This window comes from Solanum tuberosum, unplaced genomic scaffold, assembly GCF_000226075.1.
Source record: "Solanum tuberosum cultivar DM 1-3 516 R44 unplaced genomic scaffold, SolTub_3.0 scf00297, whole genome shotgun sequence".
In the NCBI taxonomy this organism is placed as follows: domain Eukaryota; kingdom Viridiplantae; phylum Streptophyta; class Magnoliopsida; order Solanales; family Solanaceae; genus Solanum; species Solanum tuberosum.
The window spans coordinates 65,998-84,928 of NW_006239220.1; the positions used below are offsets into that span (position 1 = coordinate 65,998).

General features: G+C 33.6%; 1 protein-coding gene across 1 annotated transcript; it reads right to left on the reverse strand.

Annotated features, from left to right (window-relative positions):
* Positions 1-9,782: 9,782 nt before the first annotated feature.
* LOC102600631 (disease resistance protein RPS2-like) lies at positions 9,783-17,832 on the reverse strand. The gene is given in 7 exon segments (XM_015314429.1): positions 9,783-10,344; positions 10,393-10,427; positions 10,808-11,302; positions 11,683-12,177; positions 12,558-13,052; positions 15,126-15,488; positions 15,490-17,832. Coding segments are annotated over 7 exon segments (4,446 nt in total). The 5' UTR covers positions 17,659-17,832; the 3' UTR covers positions 9,783-9,950.
* Positions 17,833-18,931: the final 1,099 nt, after the last annotated feature.

Here is an 18,931-nt window from a genome sequence, read left to right on the forward strand (position 1 = left end):
CTGCTACTTGCTGTAGTTGGTTTATTTTGAGGTAGGATAAAATAATACTAACAAATTGGATGGGTGCATGATTAAGATTGAGATTAAATTTATACTAGACTTAGCATGAATAGCAAAAATCAACAAAGACATTATACTTAAAAAAAGTTGCATTTTAAAAAAAAAAAAAAAACACTAGCTTTTAGTAGATGAAAATGCTTCATAAAATATTTTATTTCATTTCACATTGCTTAGGATGAGTAGTTACAAAATGAACTTCTTTAGTAGTTTCAATGTTAGGTAAAACAATGAAATATTATTCTAAGTAAAATTATACGTTTTACTCATAAATCTTTTTTCACGGTCTACAATTTTATTTTATTTTTTGGTTTTCCACCCGGTGTCCGGAGCCCACATTGGAGCTCCGACTAAATCCGGATTGCGCTCTGTAGGGCCCATTCGGGGGTGACGCTCCCAACAGAATTTTCTCCACACCCAGGGCTCAAACCTGAGACCTCTGGTTAAGGGTGAAGCACTCCCACCAGTGCACCACAACCCATGTTCGGTCTACAAATTATTGGGTCGCATGTGGCATAGGAACAATAGTTCCAAAACCTAGTTGATTTGCTTCAAAAATATATACTATTTATTATATAATTTTTTAAGTTGAACCATTGTATTTGGCTTATAATATGAAAATCTATGTCATTATAGCCATTCTATAGATTGTTTAGATTATCCTCGTTGTTCTCTATCATAGGTTAGGTCCATGTCCCCCTCTGCTTTTATAACTTTTTGGATGTTATAGACATGGTACGGGTCAAGCCTAACCTCCCACCACACTGTTAAGGTTAAATTGAGGCACGTGCTCTTGAACTCATATAAATTCAATAGTACCATTTTTAGGGTAAACATTGTGACTTAGTGAATAGTGAAGGCGAAAATAGACCTTGGGAGATCAAGGATCAAATCCATCACAAACCAACTTCTTTTGCAAATAAATTCAAAATCTGTTACAAGAAGTTCAGAAAAACACTAGATATACAATACTTTAGGATTAAGTGCACAGATGTTATCAAACCCCATGTACTGCCCTTCCTCGGTCCTTTTAATCGCGTCTTCTATGCCTACACCACCTGTAACCAAATACGTGTAGACAATACAACAAAATCAGTGACACAACTAGTTAAGGAAGGAGTCAGTTAATTGATAAGAGATAGTTTCAAATTATAGTTCAAAATATGAAAGCGAAATGAAAAGAGAAGGAACTTGCCTAATGAGAGTGCAATGACAAAGATTGTGAAGGCCAAAATAAAGATGATCACAGATGTTCTCTTAACTATGCTAATTGTTTTTCGTACAACATGCCTTCCTAACAAGGCAGCAACAGTGGCCCGCCCACAGCAACGAAATACAAGGCTGCAAGATATAGTGATAAAATAAGAGCAGGTAAGAAAAGAAAATTATACATATTTCACAAGATTCCTAGTTTGTCTTGACCGTGGAATTATTATTGCGTTGGGACCATATGTTTACCCTTCTCCTCTGTCATCAGACTCACTTTTATGTCCTTGTTTTGATCAACAACTATGTTGTTTTGTGGTAGTTTAGTATCTACTATTGGCGCTTGTGTTTATGTTTCTTGTGCAAATTAATCAAACACACAAAAGCCAACAAATTCTAGTATAAGAAAACTCACAAATTGAAGGAAATGATAGAATCTCACTCAGACAATTCAAATAAGAATTTTACTTGAATACATCGTCAATGTAAACAACTCTTACATTATCAATGTATTTTACTGGAAAGTACAAGTCAATGCTACCCCATATAGTTACAAGTTGAGTCAACTAACATGCGTGCAAGCTGACATAGGCACCATGGTTATAAAAAAGGGATAAATGCATGTTAGATGTTAACTGACATCACAATAGTCTTGAGCAGATAATGCTTGGAGCTTTGAAATATACAAGAATGCCATTAGCAATGAGCAATCAAAATAATAATTGTAGGCAACTAGTGCTACAAAAATCAAAGAAGAATTTTTAAACAAAGACTTCACTTTTAGTCTTCCGTTCACATGCCAAAACATTGTTCATTCATCTTGATTACATCTAATATGTTTTTGTCTCAATATTAAAGAGCTTTTGGACCCAATATTATGTAAAGATATGGCACCTGGGCCTAACTCAACCTCAAAAGCTAGCTCATAAGGGGAGGTTTGTCAAAGTGATGTGGGACATCTTAACACTACCCCGCACGCCCAGACCTCAACTGGAGCGTGAACACTTCTAAATGAGGGCCCATCCTCGGTGAACAACAAATTGGGATGCGTCTGGCTCTGATACCATGTAAAGATATGGCACATGAGCCTAACTCAACCTCAAAAGCTAGCTCATAAGGGGAGGTTTGTCCAAGTCCATATAAGGAGACCAAATTCTCATTCCTCTATCGATGTGGGACATCTTAGCAAAGCCAAATACAATATAACATTCCCATCACAAGCAGTAAGATAACTATTTATAGGCTTTCTTTTGATGCTATATATAGGCCTCTATTAAATATGGATGACGAGCACTCAAAAAAGTGTGCATTAAAATCTCTCAAAACGATATAGAATGCATGATGTCATGAGAAAATAAACTACCTATTAGGTATTAAAGGTAATGAAAGAAGAATTTAGAACCACATGCAGATTCAAGCTCGACTAATAAGATATCAAAGGAGCTGGACAAAATGTAATAGGCAGCTACTCTAGGCTCGCGTCACTTCTTCAAGATTCGCCTCATCTTTCAAAAATTAACAAACCACGCTGTAGTATCAGGTGATGTTCGATCAAACTTGGACTATTTCATCAAATACTTATTTACTTGGACTATTTCATCGAATACTTATTATTACCTTCCCAGCTAGCTTTGGATTCATAGACATCACTAGCTTTTGCCATGTGTAGGTTTGGCATTGTTACCATTGTCAACTTTCTGCTAAATGCCTCTCAAAGTGAGAGAGTCTTTCCATTATATAGAGAGTACAAAGATTACACATCCCTAAAGATCCGTCATTCCTATCCCTAAAGATCAGCAATTCTATCTCTACAAATTTGCTATTCAATCCCTCTAAATTTGCTTTGCTATCCCTCCAAATCAGCTATTCTATCACAATATTTATTTCTCTGATTCTACAACAAATCTATATGATAATACTAATTTATAGAACTATATAATTACTTTAATATATACAATTATTTAGTTTTCTATCATGCTAAATCCCCCTCAAATTGATACTGGTGGATGAAGAAGCATCAATTTACCTACTAGAAACTGATAGCATTGTCGTGCCATGTTTTTTGTAAACGCATCATCTATTTGAAGATCACTGGACACATGTGGAAGAGTAAGGACTCCTTTATCTACAACTTCTCATATATAATGACAATCTACTTCGATGTGTTTGGTCCTCTCATGAAAAACTGGATTAGTAGCAATCTGAATAGCACTTGTATTGTCAACGTGGAGAGGAGTAGGATGAGATTCATGAGGAAATCCAATCTCAACAAGTAATCCACAAAGCCATAAAACCTCGGAGAAATCCGGAGACATGGATCGATATTCAACCTCTGTTGAAGATTTTGACACACGATCTTGCTTTTTACTCTTCCAAGATATCAATGATTCTCTAAGAAACATGCACCAACCTGAACGACGAGTATTAGGACATCCCTCCCAATCAGAATCACTAAAAGCATTAAGATGAATAGGAGAGCCACTTGGAAAGAACAATCCATGAGTAGATATTCCTAGAAGATACCAAATGATACGATGAACAACCACCAAATGGAGATGACGGGGAGCTTGCATAAATTGACTAACTTGTTGAACTGCAAAAAAAAGAGATATTATGCCGAGTAATAGTAAGGTAATTTAGACTCCCAACTAATTGTCGAAATATAGTTGGATCAGGAAGAAGATCGTTTTCCTCATGACGATACTTCATATTCAATTCCAATGGAGTATCTACGGAGGAGGAATCTTAAAGGCTAACCAAATAAATTAGATCTTGAGTATATTTGTGTTGGTTTAGAAACACACCTGAAACATCATTATGAACTTCCAAACCCAAGAAATATGTAAGAGTACCAAGATCTTTCATATGAAAAGAATCTTTAAGCTGCCGTTGTAGGCTAGTGATTAATGAAGAATTGGTTCCTGTGATGATGATGTCATCTACATACACCAAAAGAAGAACACAACGTGTTGATGTTTTCCGAAGAAACAAAGATGAGTCATATTTGCTATGCTCAAAAGAAAACTATAGAAAAGTAGACCGAAACTTATCAAACCAAGCTCTAGGAGTTTGTTATAATCCATACAAAGACCGCTTCAACTTGCATACATCTGATGTAGGTGATGAGAACAAACTAGGTGGAGGTTTCATATAAATATCTTCTTTAAGATCACCATAAAGAGACCAATTTTGTGAAGCAACAATGGCAATAATAGTTCGTACCATAGTTATTTTTGCAACGGGTGCAAAAGTCCCCTCATAGTCAACCCCATACTCTTGTCTGTTACCAAGAACAACCAATCGAGCTTTGCATCGATCAAGAGTTCCATCAGAATGAAGTTTGACTGAATAAACCCATTTACATCCAATTGGGCAGACATTTGAAGGACATGAAACAATGTCCCATGTGTCATTTTCTTTAAGAGCCAAGAGTTCTTCCTCCATTGCTTTCTGTCAACATTCATGCTTGGAAGCTAGTGAGTAACAAGTTGGAACAGAAATGCTAGATAAAGTAGAGGAAAAGCCATACCAATTAGGAGTATGAAATACTCTAGTAGATCTCCTAGTAGGCTCAAGAGGACCAGATCTCGAAGAAGTCTCAGATTCTAGTTGTGGTAGAGTTTCAGGTGGCAGATCAATGTCGGTATGGGATAAAGTCGGTCGACGTCGTTCATACACAAATCCAGATTTGAAACTCTTAAAAAAAGATAATAAATCTTCAAAAGTAGGAAGATGAAGAAAAGTGGAAGATGAATCTATAACAGTAGGAAAGAAATATTGATTCTCAAAGAAAACAACATTTCTAGAAACACGAAATTTGTAAGAACATGGATCATAGCAAATAAAACTTTTTTATGATGTACTATAACACATAAAAGCACATTTATTAGATTGTACAGAAAGTTTATTGTGTTGCGAAGGAGGCAAATGTACAAAACAAACACAACCAAATGTATGAAAATCACTATATTTAGGATTTTGGTGATAAAGATGAAAATATAGAGACTCAAGATTTAGCACTTTAGATGGCAGTCTATTAATTAAATAGACAACAGTAGACAAAGCTTCCACCCAGTATTTAGATGGTACAGAGGACTCAATCAATAAAGTACGAATGACATCTAAATTATGTCGATTTTTACTCTTATCAACTCCATTTGTTATGGTGTATATGGGCAAGAGCATTGTGAGGCAATTCCTTTGTCAAGCAAGAATTTTTTGAATTTATAAGACATACTCTCCACCAGAATCAGATCTTAATAATTTGATGCACGTAGAAAATTGAGTCTCAATATGTAAGCCAGAAATGTCTTGAACATGAAAAATACCTCAGATTTTGATCAAAGAAAATACACCCATGTAAACCGACTATAATCATCTATAAATGTCACAAAGTATTTAAATTGAGCATGAGAAATAATTGGTGAAATGTCCCAAACATCACTATGAATGCCATCAAATACTTTGTAGCACGCCTACCAAAATTAGAAAAATGAATAGTTTTACTTTTGCCTAATTTACAAGTAGAACAATCAATGGAAGCAACTGAAAATTAATTTTTATTTCCCAATAAACCATAATTTGAAAAATGAGACAACACAACAGAATTTGGATGCCCTAGACGCTTATGCCATCAATCTTACTAGCAGTAGAAGTACACACAAAAGATAGAACATGAGGAATGGAAAAGTATATAGGAAACAATCGTCCAACTTTAGGCCCCTTCACGATTATCATCCCCGACATTTGATCCTGCACAAGAAAATCATTACGAGAAAAATTCACATCACAATTGTTATCTATCAATTGTCCAACTGGAATAAGACTAGTTGAGAGCTTTGGTGAAACAAAAACATTCTTGAAAGTTGGAGTAATGTCCCCAACCTTGGTAATAGGTAAATTACTACCATTGACAGTATGTATTTGTGATGGACCTTGATACTTACGAATATTTTTTAGGATGCTCGTTGAGTTGGTCGTATGATTGGAATCACCTGAATCAACAATCCAAAAATTAGATGTAACATCATTACCTTGTAATCCCAATGCTGAAAGGCTGACATGATCATTTGTTGTACCATTTCAGGAGTCAGAACTTGTCCTGAAGATGAGTTATCAATAGTGGAACCATTTATCACACTCTTTGATAATGTGTCCTTATTGTTTACAATAATTACGGAACTTCTTGCTACCATAGCTAGCAATAGGACCATATTCCTTGCAATTGTAGCATTGAGTTCTAGTCATAACCCTACCATTTCCTTTACCTTTAGCAACAAATGCAACAGTGACATCATTTTCTTTCTTGAAAGCGTTTTGTGTGACAAGATGTTGCTATTCACGAAGTAATTCCCTAAAACAAACATCCAAAGAGGGAGGCGAGTCACGATTCATCAAGTTAGAGTGAATACTCTCAAAGTCGGAGAGTAATTGCATCAAAAGTTGATCTTGCTTGCTTTGCTCATGAACTGCCTGAAACACAGATAGAGATTCAGTAGGTATTTTGGCATAGACAATATCTGTAAATTCAGCCCATAAGTTCCGGAATCCAGAAAAATAATCCTGAACAAAAAGACCTCCTTGAGAGTAATTAGCAATTTCATACTCTAACTGAAAGCATCTTGCACAATTATCTTGGTTGTAAACCTTTTGTAAGTAATCCCACATGGCCTTAGCTGTCTTGTACGGCCTGAGATTAAGAACAATTAGAGGGCCAATCGACCCTAAAATCTATGTCATCACCCGAGCATCTTTAATCTCCCATTCACCTAGATTTGTCAGATCAGTAGAAGCAGAATTGCTTCCATCTATATGGCCCCATAGTTCTTTGCCGGTGACAAATAACTGAAATTGAAACTCCCAAGAATAATATTTTTTCCAGTGAAACGAGCACTAAAGGATTCAAAGTGATGTGAATTCATGCTTTTGAATAGCTATGATAACTACAAAGACTCAAGAAAGCAACTAGAATGACCAAGAACAGAAGTCCTTGGTGATAGGACTGGTTGTCGACGAACAATCAACAAAAAATCAAGATTTTCAATTTTTTTATAGAAAAAACCACATATGACACTATAAAACAAGACAACCAAGAGAAGGCTCTAATACCATGTCAATTTTCTGTTGAATGTCTCTCAAAATGAGAAAGTCTTTTCATTATATAGAGAGTATAAATATTACACATCTCTAAACATCTGTCATTCCTATCCCTCTCATATGGTCACTCAACTTTGAATTGTTCACCTAGAAAGTCACTCAACTTTGAATTGTTCACTTAAAAAGTTACTCAACTTTGTTTATAACTCGAAAGTCACTCAACTATTGATGTTTCACTTAAAAGTCACTCAACTATTGATATTTCACTTAAAAAGTCACTCGATCAATTTAAATATTTTTTTCATAAAATTTTATTGAAATTAACTTTTATGTTAAACTATTTTTTTAAAAGAAATGATAAGATATTTATTTTATTTATTTTGTTAATCCGAATTATTTAATTATAATTTTTTGAAAAATGTATCGTAGTAGTTGACCCCAAAAAAAACTTTTTCCGTTTTAGTAATTATATAACTGAAATTAAATATGTTAAAAATGATCCAAAAAAGAAGAATAGGTTGGAATTGATAAGAAGTAATAAAAATATACGCAGCACAATGCCTTTTTTAAAAATGAAAAAAAATAGGTACAAAGAAAAATTATACTTAAATAAAATAATTAAAATAAGCATCTTATTATTTTTTTAAATAGTTAATTTTTTTTTTGTTTTACAATGAAAAAATAAATTTAAATTAGTTGGGTGACTTTTTATGTAAAATATCAATAGTTACATGACTTTTTAAGTGAACTATTAATAATTGAGTGACTTTTGAGTTATAAAACAAAGTTGAGTGACTTTCGAAGTGAACAACTCAAAGTTGAGTGACTTTCTTAGTGAACTATTAAAAGTTAAGTGACCATCTGAGATATTTACTCAGCTAATTTATCTCTACAAAGCTGCTATTTAATCCCTCTAAATCTGCTTTGTTATCCCTCCAAATCAGTTATTCTATCACAATATTTATTTCTCTGATTCTACAACAAATCTATACGATAATACTAATTTATAGCACTATATAATTACATTAATATATACAACTATTTAGATGTCTATCGTACTAACAACCATCACCCCAAAATCACGTTTCACCCTTTCGTAGTCATCTCAGATTTGTCGCCAACAATAGCTTCAGATTCGTCGCCATTGGTAGTGCCCTGGCTAGCTTTATGTTCCTGAGCAAAGAATAGTGATGCTTCAAATTTCTAATTAAAATTATTGTAGAAGGAAATTGCTTCAATTGACAAACATAAATAAGTATCTGAATATTACTATTAAGTTAAGACGGAAAGAGAGCACTAGAGTTAATTAGTTATACAGCTAACGGCACTAGACAAACCTTAGAATTGAACCTCTGTTGTGTCCATTTATTGAGATCATCTACTTTCACTTCATAATCATCATTCAAGCATTCGAGACTCGGTGTACTCACAGATATTCCCTGTTGGACAAACGTCTTCATTTGCGGGCAGTCATCAATCCACACTTCTCTGAGAAATGGAAATTTAAGAGCACGCTCCGTCAGAAAGAAATGCCCCAGCTTAGGCAGATTGTTAAGCCTCAGGTCTTTCAACCGGGGAAATAAGGTCATGATTCGTTCTCCTTGTTGTTCCTCTTTTGTGATCACTTCTTCCATTGATTGACAATCATATATACTTAGTATTCGGAGATTCAGAAGACTTCTGGCCACTGATGGAGACATCAAGTTTCTCAATTTTCCATAATGCCATAGTTCCAATGCTTCAAGGTTGCTAAAGTGGGCAGTTGGATGTTGATGAGAGTATAGAGCACTTATACTGTTAGCCTTCTCGATATATAGATATTCCAGGCTTGGACAAGAAACCTGCAAACGTTGAAGGGATGAAGTAGCAAACTTTATTATTTTGTTGCAAATACACTTGGAGCTCTAAATTACTATACTCGTGGATTTCTTCATCTTTAACCTTTTCTACTTAAACAAAACAATGCGACAGTTGAAGAAACTGCCATTTAACTTCATTTTAATATATATATATATATATATATATATATATATAATAAGGGAAAATTACGCGTATAAGCAAACATATACTTGTTAATTACTTAATATAGCTATAGTTTACCTTAATTATAATTCGCAGCTTACTTTTAGCTATAATTACACAGCTCAGCTTTTTAGTTTTGTATAATTCACGCATTTGTATAATTCGGAATTTGTATAATATAATTTGTATAACTTTTGTATAATTCAAAATTTGTATAATATAATTTGTATAACTATTCACACTTCTGATGTTTTGTAATTGTATAAATTCGTTATTTCGAGTTTATACAAAAATAAATGAATTATACAAATGTACCTGCGAATTATACAAAACCTGTGAATTATACAAAATCCGCGAATTATACAAATGAGGCAGCTTAAACTATAGCTACAACCCATAAATATGCAAACTATAGCTATGGAGCATAATTAAGTTTATTATAGTGGATATTTGTGAAAGTTCCTCTAATAATAATTAGTTATACAACTAGAGGCACAAGACAAACCTTAGAATTGAACATGGATTTATTGAGATCAACTACTTTTACCTCATCATCATTGTTCACACGTTCAAGACTCGGTGTACTCACAAATATTTCCTGTTGAACAAACGTTCATTTCAGGGCAGTCACGAATTTTCACTCCTCTGAAAAATGGAAATTCAGTAACAGGATTTGTTAGAAAGAAATGCCTCAGCTTAGGCAGTTCTTCAAGCTCCAACTTTTCCAACAGGGGAAATAAGGTCATGATTTCTTCTCCTTGTTGTTCCTCTTCTGTGATCACTTCTTCCATTGACACACAATTGTCTATTAATATTCTTCGTAGATTCAGTGCACCCCGAGCCACTGATGGAGACATCAAGTTTCTCAACTTTCCACAATCCGATACATGCAATGTTTCAAGTTTGCTGAAGTAGGCAGTTGGAAGTTGGTGAGAGCATAGAGCACTTATGCTTTCAAGTTTCCTGATGATTAGCTGGTGAGAGCATAGAGCACTTATGCTTTTAAGTTTCCTGATGATTAGCTCTTTCAAGTTAGGACAAGAAACCTGCAAACGTTGAAGTATTATAAAGCAATTCAGAATTTAAAATTTATAGATATCTCTAATGAACTCAGGTTAATATCCAATAACAATCGCGTTCACAATCAAGGAATCTCTAGATATTACTAATACAGATTAAAGTCTCTAGGAAAAAGCTATTAGATTCACGTGAACCCTTGAGTTACAATATTGTAGCTTCGCTTATATTTCTTACCTCCGTTTACATAGATATCAGGTGGCAAACAGAAATAACTGTATGAAAATATTACTATTACTATTATTATTTGCTAGTTAAAATGGAAAGATAGCAACATACCAGGGGTGTATTAATGTATGACACAAATATATATAGTATTTAGTTATAAAGCTAACGGCACAAGACAAACCTTAGAATTGAACATTGCTTTATTGAGATCAACTACTTTCACCTCATCAGCATTGTTCACACTTTCGAGACTCAGCGTACTCACAGATATTCCCTGTTGGACAAACATCTTCATTTCATGGCAGTCACGAATTCTCAATTCTCTGAGAAATGGAAATTCAGTAACATGCTTTGTCAAAAAGAAATGCCTCAGCTTACGCAGTTCTTTAAGCTCCAACTTTTCCAACAGGGGAAATAAGGTCATGATTTCTTCTCCTTGTTGTTCCTCTTCTGTGATCACTTCTTCTATCGACACACAATTGTCTATTAATATTCTTCGTAGATTCAGTGCACCCCGAGCCACTGATGGAGACATCAAGTTTCTCAAGTTTCCACAATCCGATACATACAATGTTTCAAGTTTGTTGAAGTAGGCAGTTGGAAGTTGGTGAGAGCATAGAGCACTTATGCTTTTAAGTTTCCTGATGATTAGCTCTTTCAAGTTAGGACAAGAAACCTGCAAACGTTGAAGTATGATAAAGCAATTCAGAATTTGAAATTTATAGATATCTCTAATGATCTCAGGTTAATATCCAATAACAATCGCGTTCACAATCAAGGAATCTCTAGATATTACTAATACAGATTAAAGTCTCTAGGAAAAAGCTATTAGATTCACGTGAACCCTTGAGTTACAATATTGTAGCTTCGCTTATATTTCTTACCTCCGTTTACATAGATATCAGGTGGCAAACAGAAATAACTATATGAAAATATTACTATTACTATTATTATTTGCTAGTTAAAATGGAAAGATAGCAACACACCAGGGGTGTATTAATGTATGACACAAATATATATAGTATTTAGTTATAAAGCTAACGGCACAAGACAAACCTTAGAATTGAACATTGCTTTATTGAGATCAACTACTTTCACCTCATCAGCATTGTTCACACTTTCGAGACTCAGCGTACTCACAGATATTCCCTGTTGGACAAACATCTTCATTTCATGGCAGTCATGAATTCTCAATTCTCTGAGAAATGGAAATTCAGTAACACGCTTTGTCAAAAAGAAATGCCTCAGCTTACGCAGTTCTTTAAGCTCCAACTTTTCCAATAGGGGAAATAAGGTCATGATTTCTTCTCCTTGTTGTTCCTCTTCTGTGATCACTTCTTCCATTGACACACAATTGTGTATTAATATTCTTCGTAGATTCAGTGCACCCCGAGCCACTGATGTTGACATCAAGTTTCTCAAGTTTCCACAACTCGATACATACAATATTTCAAGTTTGCTGAAGTAGGCAGTTGGAAGTTGGTGAGAGCATAGAGCAGTTATGCTTTTAAGTGTCCAGATGGTTAGATCTTTCAAGTTGGGACAAGAAACCTGCAAACGTTGAAGTATTATAAAGCAATTCAGAATTTAAAATTTATAGATATCTCTAATGAACTCAGGTTAATATCCAATAACAATCGCGTTTATAATCAAGAAATTTCTAGATATTACTAATACAAATTAAAGTCTCTAGGCAAAAGCTATTGAATTCACGTGAACCTTTGAGTTACAATATTGTAATTTCACCTATATTTCATACCTCAGTCAACATAGATATCAGGTGGCAACCAGAAATAACTATATGAAAAGATTACTATTACTATTATTATTTGCTAGTTAAAATGGAAAGATAGCACTAGACCAGGGGTGTATTAAGGTATGACACAAATATATATAGTAATTAGTTATAAAGCTAGTGACACAAGACATACCTTAGAATTGAACATTGCTTTATCGAGATCAACTACTTTCACCTCATCATCATTGTTCACACTTTTGAGACTCGGTGTACTCACAGATATTCTCTGTTGGACAAACGTCTTCATTTCAGGGCAGTCACGTATCTTCACTTTTCTGAGAAATGGAAATTGAAGAGCATGCTCTGTCAGAAAGAAATGCCCCAACTTTGGCAGCCTTAGAAGGTTTAGTTCTTCCAATAGGGGAAATAAGGTCATGATTCCTTCTCCTTGTTGTTCCTCTTTTGTGATCACTTCTTCCATTGATGAACATCCTTCTATCTGTAAATATTGGAGGTTTATAAGACCTCTTGCCACTGATGGAGACATCAAGTTTCTCAAGTTTCCACAATTCGATACATGCAATGTTTCAAGTTTGCTGAAGTAGGTAGTTGGAAGTTGGTGAGAGCATAGAGCATTTATTTTGTCAAGCCAATCGATCCATAGCTTTTCCAAGTTGGGACAAGAAACCTGCAAACATTGAAGTATCAAACTTTGATGCAAATATACTTGGAAGAAAACACTAGGCCAAAAGTGCTTAGACACATTTATATATTTTTAAAAGCGATATATATATATAATATTGTATATGAGATAATTTTTGAAATATATAAAAATAATGGGCCAGGTTTAGGGGAGGGAAACTAAGCAAATACCACATAAAAATAAAATAATTACAATATATACCCCTTTATATTCATACACACTAGATAATTACACTATATACCCCTCAACTAATTTTGCTTAACTGATACTAAATCAGTATCATATACTATATTGATATCATTAATGCCGATAATTTCGCTTAAATTTATACTAAATCAGTAAAATATATATATATATATATATATATATATGTTTCCTATTCACACCCTATACTCATTGGTAAATGATATTGTAAGAGTATATATTACCAAATGGTATCTTTAATATATATATATAAAGAAATGATAAAAGAAAATGATTAATAAAAAAAGAAGCTTAAAAGATAAAGTAATTAAATTAGTTCGGCATGAGGAGGCAACGGAAAAAATAAAGAAATGATAAAAGGAAATAAAGTTAAATCATAAAGTAATAGCTAAGAATTATCAATTAGGTATGCGGGTAATTATTAACTATTAAATGGGTATTGTTGTAGTTAGATTAAGATGGGGTATATTCGGGTAATTAGTTTCATTTTAATGGGTATTTGATGTAGTTTTCTCTTAAAAAAGAAAAGAAAAAGAGAGATAGATTTTGAAAGCCACATGACATTTTTTGAAATTAAAAAATTGGTATTATATAGATATTTAATTAAGTAAATATAGATATGTTAACGAAGAGGGTAAATATGCACCTTGTATTAGATAGTGGGGTATATATGCACCACTTTATTAGCAAGATGTATATCTGCTCTAAATCACAAAAGTTGAGCAGTGTATTTGCTCATTTTTCCTTAATTCAATGAATGATTTGGGTGTCATACATCTGCTTGTATTTATTTTTATTTTGGCAGATACGAAAGGGTCAAAAATGTCATTTTTCCTAATAAATATATTATTTATTTTCTTTTTGAACATTCTTTTCCTGATAATATTTCTTTATTAACAAGTATTTATCCTACTTCAATTTGGAAAAAAATTGAAAATATTTATTTTATTATAATTATCTAAATAAAAATTATTGATGGATTTACTATGATTTATATGTATATTGGTATATATTATCCATTAAAAGGGTACATGAAATTACTCTATTTAAATTGATAAAATGAGATTACGAAGAAAAAAGCTATTTCCTACATTTTTATTAGTTAAAGTGATTTTAAAATAAAGAAAACAAGAATAGAGTTCTTTAAAAGTAATAATTTTATCTGGAATAAGATTTGTTTAAAAAGAAAAGAAATACTTTATTTATTAGGAAAATGACATTTTTGACCTATTTAGTAACAAATAGGGACATTTCTGGATCAAACTATTAATGGCAAGGGCATTTTTTGACCAAAGTGTTGAGGGCAAAATCATTTTTGGACCAAACTATAAACAACGAACATTTTTTTTCATTTCATGTAATTTAAGGGCATTCTTTTTTTACCTTTTTTTCAAAAAAATAAATTACAATATAGCTACCAAAAAAAAAATCTTAAATTTGTTCTTACTATTTTCTTCTTTTTCCATATCTATTTATTTTCACTCTAAAAAAAATGAAATAAGAATAAGAATCCCAAATAATGATAAGCAAATAAATTTTTGAGGGAGATATTAAAAACTTAAATAAGCCATTGAATAAAAAAAGTAGAAAAAAAAAGTCAGGTGAGAAGAATCAAATATAGCCTATATAACCTTTTTTAAATAAACTTCAGTAGACAAAAAAGCATATCTGATCCATTTGTATTTTTAACTGTAAAAGAATAAACTTTGTGTAAGTAAATATCTTTAATGCTAAGTAAAATTAAAGGTAAATTTTAATTCATAAAAAGTTAAAAACCCTCAAAATAAAAACAGAAAAAGTAACCTCATTTCATATTTTAAAAAAAGTCTTTATTTTCTATGACAAGAAGCAAACCTTTTCGTCAAAAAGAGGATTTGAGTGAGTGATGGAGTTGTTGACCGTAGGCCACAAATTTTGGAACTCAGGTAAATAACTGAAGGTCATTTTTCGTAACTGAGGGAACTCAATGCCGTCAACATTGTCACTGCAAAAGTGAGTGAGGCATTTCAGATGTGCAAGCTCCAACTGATATAAATTGGGTAACTTGATTACTTTATGTGTCGTCCGAGTCCGAGAGATGTTGAATATATGTGTCACTAAAACACAACGAGAGAGGCAGAGACATTTCACGTTCTGAAATTCATTTGGCTGCAACTCAGTCAACACATTATTAGAGCCCTCTCCATGTGAATTTACATATTCACTCTCCTTCAACAGGTTGGCAGATCCAATCACCCAATGGGGTGGTCTCCATCACCTGGAAAGCAATACTCTTGTCGTAATCATCCATGCTCTGTTCGTAAGCATCGCCCACTTTAATAGTGTAACGTGTCAACTTGGAGGGAAGGACCAACTTACTGTAAATCAATTTCGATAAGGATTTCAGTTCCCTCAAGTAACTACACTCTTCTACTCCCACCAAATGTAGTTCCTCCAATCGAACTAGTCTTGATAAGACATCTGTTGAAATCCTTTTAAGTGTTTTCTTCTTATTCCAAAACCCTAATACAATTAACTTGGCCAAATTTCCTATCTCCTCTGGCAGCTCATCTAACCGAGAATCTCTTATGCTTAGAATTTCTAAATTGACAAGTTCCCCAATAATAGATATGTCATCCAACTTTAAATTAATCAGATGCAGCGTCCTCAAAGTCGATAACCTCTGAATGGATGCTGGAAAAGGACAAATGGAGTCCTCATTATATCTACCCAGGCTTAAGACTTTGAGTTCACCCATGCCATTAAAAAAATTATCCTGTAATTTGAATGGATTTTCAAAACAGAGTTTCAACATTAGAAGCTTCAGTTTTGGGCAAAATATTGGTCTAGGAAGCTCCTCAAATTCATTTGCAACTATTGACATGTGATTGTATTGCTCGTAAGAGTCTTTTTTAGGGAACACTTTTGAGTTCACATCATGCCTTACCATAAATATATGGTCTCCCTCAGATGCAATATATATAGCCACATCACGTACCACATCATGCATTTTGACATAGTTTTTGTTTGAACCTTGGGATAACAAGAAACTGTCTTTCAATATTTCTATCAAAAGACACACCCTATTTCTTGCATGTTCTAAATTGTTCATTTCCGAAAACATGCCAAGCCCCATTCCATATCTAAGTAATTCTTCAATCCAAATATCACTATCCTCCTCAAACAAAGAACAAAGCAAAAAGAGGTACTTGACTTCATCACTTTCCAAGTAATCATAGCTTAGCCTCAGATGTCTATACAACTCTTTGTGCAGTCCAGGGATATTTGCTGTTTCTGCACGACGTAATTGTTCAAGGGCATCCTCCCACGAAGGCTTGGTTTTACGCTTTAGTGCTCCTGCAACTGTAATAATTGCAAGCGGCAACCCCTTGCATTCTTTGGAAACATCTTTTGCTATGTCAAGCAGAGAAGGATCGTTGACTAAATTACCGACTTTCTCCTTGAAAAGGATCCATGCTTCCTCTTCAGGTAAAATTCCAATTTCCATGATCTTCTGAGCCTTCATTGTATCACAAACAGGCCGGAGACGTGTCGTCAATATAACTTTGCACCGGTAGTTGTGGTTGCCACCGGTGGGAATTCCAAGTTTCTCTAGATCATCAAGAGCCTTCCAAACATCATCCAAGATTACAAGAGTGCGGCTGTTGTGATCCGTTAACCTTTGATGTAGCCGATCTCCACGACTCGACAAATCATTCCCTTCTAATGTAAGCCCGACCCCTCTTGCGATCTCATCCTGAATTCTTTTACGGTCTAGTTGTTGACTGACAATTACCATAACAACATCATTGAACGACCTTTCTTGTTTCGCCTTTTGTCTGATTTTCTCAGCCAGTGTCGTCTTACCAACACCACCCATACCACATATCCCAATAATAGTGACCCCGTCATCGTTCAAAGCTTCCATGACCTCATCCTCTTGCAATTTTCTAGAATGAAACTCCTCAGCACTGTTGATAGGTACAGGTTCATTTTCAACAGCAGGATAGGAGAAAACAGCATAATTGTTGCCTTCATCTCGAAGTTCGATCAACTCCAATGCAATTTTCTTAGCTCTCCTGCTCAGCGAGTAACGTGACTTCAAGTTTGGACACCAATCATATCTTTCAACCTCAATTCTACCTCGTCGCATTACAGCTGCCACATCAGCAGTAATGGTACCAACACTAGTAAACCAAGCCTCAACATTAGGTGAAATGACTTGTGAGTTTCTCCGGTTAGCCTCCGCTCTTTGATGCACCCCAATTCTGATATTCTCCAGCTTCTCAGATTCATTTTCCATAGATCTGATGTTTCTCTTGTAGTAAACGAAATACCCAATCCCTCGCGCAACTGGCTGGATCAAGCAATCTGTTACCTTGTCCACAAAAATAGATAAGATTTCCATATCTGATTGATTAATTCTTCACTAGATTTCTTAGTTACAAGGTAGAATGAAAATAGGTTGAGAGTGAATTGAAAGCTGATAATTGCAGGGCTTTCAGGTAGGTACTACTATTAACTCTCCTTCACCATCTTGAAAGTGACTAATCAACAAACACATTATTGAGGCACTTAATTCAACTTGTAGTTTCTTCAAAAAATCGTCATATCATATCATATTAATTTAATGTTTGAGGTATAAATTACGAGATAAAATAATTAATACTCCCTCCATTTCATATTAATTTAATTTTTGAGGTGTTTCACACCCTTTAAAAAAAGTAGATTAAGATATAAATTGAACATAGTTTTCCATTTTTACCCATATTAATTATTGTCAATTTTATGATTAAAATAACTAAATATTAATTAATCACTAATTCCAATACTAACTAATGAAGGATAAAATTGGAAGAACACTCTAAAAGTAATCTTAAAAACTGAACAATTAAGTTAATTTAAAATATGAAAAATACCTCAAAAATTAAATTAATATGGAATGGAGGGTCAATCAATGCTAAATTAAATGTTGTTCCAGCTGTGAGATGTTGAAGTTTTAACCTCTTCTGAAAAAGTCTAAACATCAAGTTGTATTAATTTTATCAACAACTACCGTCTGGTTTGCCGACAAAATTATAGGTTTTGAATTATAATTTTGGGATTATTTTAATTCATCTAAGAGGTAAGATAAAATAATAACAATTTGAATAGGATAAGATAGAATATCTAGTATTAAGATTGAGATTTAATTACTCTAAATAATTGAAGGTATAAATTTAACATGGACAGAAATATTCAACAAAGACATTATACTATGTCAATTTGAATTAATCAGAACTGCAATATAGAAGTATTATATATCAGCTGAAAAATATATTTTAAAAAGTTATTTTTAAATAAACGCGTCAAACGTGATAAAAAGTAGACTAAGTCTGCTAGCTTTCAGTAGATGAAAATGCTACATAAAATATATTATTTGATTTCACATTGCTTATGATGAGTAATTACACTATGAACTTCATTAGTTTCAACTTCAATTGAAACACTAACAAGGGTCGTGGTGGAGTGATAAGTACTATTTTATCCTTAATCGAGAAGTCTTGAGAATTGAGTCTCCTTGTATAGGGAGGGAGTCCCTTTTGTTAGGAATTAATCACTTTACCCACCCAAATTCAATATAGGACTTTCTGATGTGAATCTGAATTTAATCATGCTCCAATGTGAATACGAGATGAGAA